This window comes from Vespula vulgaris, chromosome 2 (assembly GCF_905475345.1).
Source record: "Vespula vulgaris chromosome 2, iyVesVulg1.1, whole genome shotgun sequence".
NCBI classification, from domain to species: domain Eukaryota; kingdom Metazoa; phylum Arthropoda; class Insecta; order Hymenoptera; family Vespidae; genus Vespula; species Vespula vulgaris.
The window spans coordinates 8,688,140-8,696,437 of NC_066587.1; the positions used below are offsets into that span (position 1 = coordinate 8,688,140).

General features: G+C 43.3%; 1 protein-coding gene across 1 annotated transcript in view; it reads right to left on the reverse strand.

The window, feature by feature from the left end:
- Positions 1 to 5,491, reverse strand: part of LOC127073000 (headcase protein) — a 115,042-nt gene extending 109,551 nt beyond the window's left edge. Inside the window, exon 1 of the mRNA XM_051013971.1 lies at positions 3,066 to 5,491. Coding sequence (XP_050869928.1) covers positions 3,066 to 3,871 — 806 coding nt within the window. The 5' untranslated portion in view covers positions 3,872 to 5,491. The remainder of the gene's footprint in view (positions 1 to 3,065) is intronic.
- Positions 5,492 to 8,298: the final 2,807 nt, after the last annotated feature.

Sequence of the window (8,298 nt, forward strand, 5' to 3'; positions counted from 1 at the left end):
TAAAAATATCCTTTATCTCGTACGCGGCTACGTGATTTATTTAATAAAAACTCGAAATAGTAAAAATAACTTCTTATCGTTAGCAACTAATTCGAAGAGGAAATTTCTCTGGAAAAAAAATCATGAAACGCTCGAAGAATCCACTAATAAATAAATGGAGAGAGGAAGAAATTCAAAAAAGAAATAAAAATGCAACAACAAAAAAAATATCCTTTCCTTCGAGAATTATTAACAATTTCTTTTGTTTCTCTTCCTTTTCTTTTTATAAAAAAAAAAAATCTATTGCTTGATAACGCCGTTTTAAAATTTAATTATCAACTATCCTAATCGAGAGAAAACAGAATTTTCTTTCCGACTGATTGGCGATTCGAAGAACTTGTAAATAAATATGTAAAGGATAAACGGAGGACTTTCAAGCGATTTCCCTAAAAATAGCGTCAAGAAGAAGCTCGAGAAGAAAAGTTCCTTTAGTAGCAGCGAGTAGCCAGCCAACCCTCTGCTGTTGCCTGCCTGCCTTCGCAGTTACGTACAACGATATTTAGAATTGGTAATCGACATCCTCGTTGTTATCCTCTCGATCCCTAAGCGGAACAAGGCGTGTTCGTCGTCTTCGTCGTCGTCGTCGTCGTCGTCGTCATTGTGTCGTCGAGATGGTGGCCCCTTCTGGGTCGACAACCACCCGAAAGATTTAGGATAATGCGCAGTTCGGAGGAAGCTCCTCCTTTTAATTGAAGCCCATAAAGGAGGAGAATGTGTCGCGAGACGGGCTGGATAGGGAAGCAGAGAGTAAGAGAGGGAGAGAGAAAGAGAGAAAGAGACAAAGGACACTTTCCTCGAAATTTTACGAGCTTGCTCCCACCGACACGTCGTTAGATTGAAAATAAAAGGAAACTCGCGTTTCCTGGATGAGGGTTACACAGTAGCAACATCTTTGAGAGACTTCTATCGTCGAATTGAAAAACAAGTTTAGATCGGAGAATTTTTTTCTTTTTCTTTTAAATAGATAGATCGATATGCGATAAAAAAAAAAAGAGAGAGAATTAAAAAAAGAACTAGTGGTCCTTCGAAAAGAAAGAGAGAAGAATGGTAGTAGCGTGCAAAAATTTTTAAACGTACTCCCTCGCCGTTTTGCCTCTTTAAATGCATCGCGATGCCGTGATTCAATGCAGTCGGCCTTGAAGAGCTGCTAAAGCATCGGACTCCTCCTTTACTTGGTGGCCCTGAGGAGGTGGCCACGGTCAAGGCCACAAACATTTCCCCCCTCTCTATCTCTTTCCTGTACCTTTTCTCTCTTTCTTTCCTGTACCTTCTCTCTCTCTCCCCCCTCTCGCTACTTCCTCCTCTTCATCTTCATCTTCTTTTTCTTGTTTTTCTTCTTCTACTGCTTCTTCTTCTTCTTCTTCTTTTTATACTTTCACGCAAACGTACACACTCGTAAGCCAAGATGAAGAAGAAATTGAGAAGAGACTCTCGACGAATCCCTATGGTATACGGTGGGCTTTGAGAACTCGACGAACGTTGCATTCGAGTGCAGAAGCATTCGGCCGTGCCGCGTAAGACTCGCCTGACTGAGCTCGAAACGAAAACGGCTCCGGTTCCTTTATGCGAACGTGCACTTTTTTAATCGCAACGCAAGACCAAACTTGCAAGTAGAAATCGTAGCACCGTAGTAGATACACGATATATTATTTGTATGTTCGCGCGCGTGCGCACAAGCGCGTGACATAATATATACATACATACGTACGTACATACATATAAATGAAATTGTTCCTTCGTCTACCCACGGATATGATTATTACATACGTACTTATAAATCGGCTGTTAGGTACGTCGATCTTTCAGACAATAAAAAAAAAACCCTTATCTAACGTTTCACCTAACAAACGAATCTTTTATTAAAAATAATACGTACGACAACCAAAGCTTCTTTTCCACGATGTTTTTCGTTCCTCCTCGTCGAAACGATTCGGTGGAACGTACGACAAAAATAGGACAGGTTTCCAAGCCTGAAGAAGATCGTGAACTAAATATAGGATGCGCCGAATGTCTCAAACGCACACCGTGGGTGGGACACGACATCGTAATCTTCTTCGTCTTCGCTACCCTTCGTCGTCTTTTCTCCCTTCTCGAGTAAAGAAACTTTCGAGAAACGACATATGATTGTATACAACAACCCGATATATATATCTTCTAACGTGCTTTCCTTCCTTCCTTCCTTCCTTCCTCTCTCTCTTACTTTGTTTTCGCAAAACGAACTCACTCGCAGTTTCATTCAAGCCTCTTTGGAAGCTCGTCTGGAAAGTTCCTGAATAGGGGAAGAACTTCCGCTTTCTGCTTCTACTCAAGTGCCCTTTTCTTTGTTTCCTCGAAACGGACTAAAAGAAAAGAATCTTTCTATCTTTATCTTTCCCTTCCTAATTTTCCCGACTTCGAATGAAACCGATCGGATCGATTCGACCGAAAGATCGCGTTCTAACGTTTCTTTTATAGGTTAAGCTGACCAATCGTCTTAAATCGAAGAGACTACTACCTACTATCTTCCGTTGAAATCTTATCCTAGAAACAGGAGAGATCGAAATTTCAAGCTACATAGAACGATCCTTAGGGATATCGGGTTACGTTTATAAGAGGTAATCGCTCCTCTTCTCCGTTCGTCCGTAAGCCTTTCCGAGAAGATCCGAAACGATAAAGCCTTCTTTACAAAGGACATCGCCGAAGTACGTAAGAACATATATATATAGGAATAGCTCTCGAGTATTACGTATATGCAAGGACCTTAAAAAAGTTTCTCGAAAAAGATACTGCTGTTGGGCTAAAGAGCCGTTATTACCGGAAAACTACGGAGAGCGGAATAATAGAGATAGAGGGACAAAAAGAGATATTTACACGTTCAAAATCGGTCCGTAACGACGAGTAGAGTTATAGTCGTCGGTAGTCTTATGAAAATGTTAAGGTATCGTTTTTTGTTCGATTACAAAGGACATCGCAAGAGATATATATATACATAAAAAAAAAAAGGAAATACATATTCAAGAGTCTCTCTACTAGCAGTTAGTACTGACCTGGCCCGATCTGCAAAAAAGTCAACCTTGCTCTTCTTCTTGACGATGGCCTGGGGTTGATGAAGAGGACTGACGCTGGGCTCGCTGGTGGCTGGTGGCGAGCTCGAGCCGGTACTCGATGAAAGAGATCCAGCTCTGCCGCGTCCGGACTCGATGAGTTGTGCCTCGGTGGTGCCACGTCCGTTCGCGGAAACTACGTGACTCGAGTGGTTCGGTGGACCGGCCGATACGGCTAAAGTCGGCCGAGTGTTCTGCCGATTGCGTCGTTTCTTTTTCTTCGCTTCGTTCTCGTCGTGCCGATTGCCGGCAGCGTTACCTAAGCCCGGTGGCATCCAGTCGAGGTCTTTCTTAAGATGGCCGCGACCGCAACGGCATCCGCAAGCTTTGAACGCGAGATCGTAGCCTTTTTTCGTCCAGAGATTTTGATGACGTTGTCTCTCGGACCAGCTTCTTGCACGTCCGCAGCTTTTGAGATAGGTCAGGATAGTTTGTTCCCACGCATCGAAGCACTCGCGATGCATAAATTGACCGACCGGGCAGTTCTCGTTGTTGCAGATGACCTTGACCGTATCATGCAAGGCGTTCATTCGTATAAGAGAGTCACTGCGCAGACATTCGCCCGTCGGTGTGCAGCAACGAGTCGTACCTTGGTTGTTGTTGATGCCGTTGTTGATGTTATTGTTCTGGCCAACCACGAGATTGTTGTCCATTTGAACGGCGTCGTTACTTCCGGTCGCACCTACACCGTTGTTGTCTCCGAGGCCACCACCAGCAGCGTGACCGTTGCCGTGGCGCCGAGGGGCCATGGCTCTCAAACAAGCGACCTCGAAAGCCGTTGCAGCCGTTTTTCTCGATTTTCGTCTCTCCCTCCCACCCTCCCTCTAATCTCTCTCTCTCTCTCTCTCTCTCTCTCTCTTTCTCACCTACCTCTGTCCCTCTCCTCTTTCCTCGTCGATGGTTTTACCCTGTTTTCTCCTTCTCTTATCTTCCAACGGCGACGCTACGACGACGACGACGACGACGACGACTAACGTTCGAGCGACCGACGTACGGATCACTTGGTCATTTTCCCGCCCGTTTCGCGATTCCACGTTCGAGAAGCAGGATGAAAGTCACGTGGTCTCTCTCTCTCTCTCTCTCCGTCTCTTTCCCGACCGACGAACGAGCGCGCGCGTCTCGCTCTGGAACGTTACTTGGAGGTTAGAATTCGACGACGGGGAGGATTCATCCACCCGTCTACCGGCGCAAAAATCGACTCGACCGATTCGGCGAAACGAGATCACGAAGATCGGCGAAGAATCAAAGTCAAGGTCAGCTCGATCGAGGCGACACCGTTGGAGGGTGGACACTTGGAGTACTTCGTTCTTTAGATTCTTTTCTCGAAACGCACGAACTTCACGCTAAGATCGAAAACGCGTCTCTTTTTTGTTTTCTCTCGATGACTCGGTCGAATGTGACGAGAAACAACGTAGAGGTGAGTTTCTCTCGGTGATCGCGTACCGTGGAACGTGCGATTGGAACTGGCTGGCGGCCGCTACGATGCTGATGATGCTGCCGCTGTTTCCGTCTTCTTTCTCGTTCTCTTCTTCTCCCGCCTGCTGTAGAACACGAAAAAGGACGTGCGCGCCGTGTGTGCCCAGTGTGTCCGAGTGTCAGGGTCACCGGTGAGGGGCGCGCGCGACGTTCGACGAAACGCAATTTTCAAAGGATGAATAAGACTTTTTCTCTCTCTCTCTCTCTCTCTCCCTCTCCTTCTCTTTATCTATCAAATTTTCGTGCCTTCGACGAATATTAGCGACCAGATAGCGAATAGAAAGTCACCAACGTAAGAACGTTTCTTTTTCTGTCACGTCTTTTCTTTTCTTTTATTTATCTCTCTCTCTCTCTCTCTCTTTCTCTCGTACGTGGCTCAGAGAAATATGACGAGAGGAAAAACGCACGCTCTCGCACGTTCGCTCGCACTTAGGGTGCACCAGAATCACTGAGAGTACCGGCGACGACAGCGTGCCGGCTGCCGTGGCTCGGAGCGCGGGCGAGCGCGAAAGTGAGGCCTCATTGGGTGAAAGCGAAAGCGGCATGGTGGGGGTCACGGCTAGCGCGCCAATCGATGCCCGCCGTTCTCGTCCCCCGGACGGCTCGTCGCCCGTCGCTCTCTCTCTCTCTCTCTCTCTCTCTCTCTTACTCGCGCTTACCGATCGAATCGTCTCGCTTCGTCTCGCGAGTGAGCCGTGCAGCTTCCCCTTCCCCTCCACTACCGGGAATGCGTGTGTATGCGCGCGTACATCGTATCTACCAAGAGTCCAACGCGTTTTACTTTTCACGACAGCCCTACGAATAATCCGCGACGAGCGTGTGCGTGCTACGCGCTCGTGCGCGCGACACGCGATTCTGAGCCGCCTATCTCTTTTCTTTCCTTCCTTCTTTCTTTCTTTCTTTCTTTCTTTCTCTCTCTCTCTCATACTCATGGAGTACACGGAAATTGTATAAAGGTAATCCCGTCTTTTCTCTCGTTGTATCACCTATACGTTTTCGATAGTTTCTCTTTTTTGTCTCGCCAACGATCATTTCCTTTTTTCTTTGTTTCTTAGTAACTCTATCGACGTTACTACTACTACCACTACTGTCGCGAACGTGTTACATAAAAACCGGTATTACATCGAAAGTTAATGGTATCGTAGGTATAGCGCATACGTGCTCTCGATATTCGCTTTTAAAACAATCGACATATTTTTGTTTATACGATACGTCCTTCGACAGACAAGGATGTCCAAAAAGTGACACGATGTTTGTCTCTGCGATTATTTTGAAATGCAACGTTGTAACCCGGACACTGTCGCCCTGCATCAACCAAACTTCGTTACGCTTCAACGATCCGGCTTGGAACTTTTTTTCCTCGATAAACGTTAATTTCCTAGCGAGATTCGTTGTATCGTACTTCATAGTCGGCGAAACCTTTGTCGAAATGTAGCGAAAAGTTACAGAAAAAAATACGTCGCTGTGATTTTTTGTTCCGCTTGAAATAATCCAAGTTGAGACTCGTTAGGAAAAATTGAAAGAGAACGTTGTTTATATGTACGTACATATGTATGTATGAATATAGAAGTTCTCTTGTTGGTACCTTTGGAATATTCAATTCGTAGAATAAACAATGTAAGATCGCGAGATAAAGAGAGGAACAGAGATGGAAGAATAATGAAAACGACTTTTTCGTTCGCTTTTTCTAATTTCTCTATCAATTAGTCAACACGCCATTATTCCATGAATTCTTATAATGCGTACGTGCTGAATATCACGACATTTTCGTTTACGATCATTCCAAACAACGAGAAGACTGGTTTTGCTTACGTAAATTTCGCGATACTTATTTCGTCTTGTTCGTGCTATCATCTATAATTATAGTTCTTCGAAAACTAGTTATCGCCTTACACGGTTTCGATAGAGATTAAGAACGAAGTATGTTAGATGTTGTGCTACTTGTTTATACTCTCCTAATATCTTAACGCAGTTCGTGCGATATAAACAACGATGTAAATCGTAAATGATCCTCGTCGATCTCACGCGATCGATTCTCTCGAAGTGGAAGTTTTCTTCTGTCGAGTAACTTCGCTTATTCCTCGATTTCTTTTTCTCATCTCGATCACGTTTCTTTCGTCGATCTTAAGACATTGTATTATTATAATTGTAAGGAGCAAGATCGTCCCGTTTAAACTCGATCCGGATCTGGCCAACTTGGAATTTATTAAGATAAGTAAATCGATGAAGGAACAGTTCGATAGTTTGTTAAATTGTACGATCCGAGGACTCGTAAGTCGTGCTTGAATCATACGAAACATTAGTAGATACGCCTCTTTTTTTTTCTTTTCATCGTTACACGAATTGCATATATAACGTTTTTAATAAACATGTGAATCATGCGTTTATAAAAAGAAGTTTATATGTGCGATATACTTAAATGGATAGAAACGATAATCGTATTTATCGTGTACTCGCTCGCGAGAAAAGATCCATTATGGAGTTTTTTATCGAAAGGAGACGGTATTGAAATCTTTTTTTTTCTCCAAGCGAAAGAAGAAATTCGCGGATGAGACTACGACGCGAGTAAGTACTTACTTACATGCATATCCAGCTTATCCGTTACGTCGAACGATACGATAGCGGCTTACGATCTACGCAGTGGAAGAAGAGACTGAAAGTATAATATCGTTTTATAATCTTTAGAATTATTCTGTGACGTAACGTAATATAATATTGAAATTTTCGTTCGATCGTAAGCGTGTTGAACAAAAATAGATAATGAACGGAAATAGTTGATAAAGGAAATTTTTCCGGTCGAACCGGAGATTATCATGGTTATCTCGTCTTCTTATCGGTAGCAAAGTTCCCATGAAACGCATTCCGTGTTTGTTATATTTACAAAAAAAAAATACGTAAGCATTTGTATAACCACTCGATCGAGTCTTCAAAATCGTTAATCGCCGTTTTACGTTCCTTAATCGATCGCTCCCGTTCTTTCCGAGAAATTCTCTTCTAGTTCTCAGGCGTGGCGGAAACATTGAACCGAACAACGACGCTGGATATAATCGAATCGATCGCTTTCTTTCTTTCTTTCTTTCTTTCTTAACGACGGCATTCCTTCGTATATCGATGGCGCCGCGTCATACCGTGAGTAATGCAAACTTAATTAGAGATTGTAACGAACCTCGAATTCTTCGCAAGATCATTTAGAGCAGATTTTACGATACGTTTTTATCGTACGATATATGTAGTCTGTTTCGTTACATCTTTCAGATTTAACATCCTTTAAAAATACCGAATATTTTATAAAATTTTCACGGTAATTATTTCGTTAAGTCTTTCAGATTTAATTCCTTTTTAGTTCGTAATATTTGATAAAATTTTCACAATAATCATTAATAATACAGTCTCAATTGAATTCGAAACAATCGATATTAATTTCGACGATCGCAATTTGTTTCGGATACGTCTGGTAACGCAATCGGTATTGTGATCGGACTTAAAACGACAAACATATCTGAGATGAAAAACTTTGTGCTACGCGTCAGCTTCGATACGCCTTCCGATACGCCGCTACCGCCGACAGAGAAACGACACGAAATACGTATTAGATTACATTGCATAACTTTATCGGCGGAACATAAAGCTGTTACGAAACACGAGACTTCCCAATTCTTTTTCTCTTTTCCTCTTCCTCTTTCTTTGTTTTTCTTTCTTT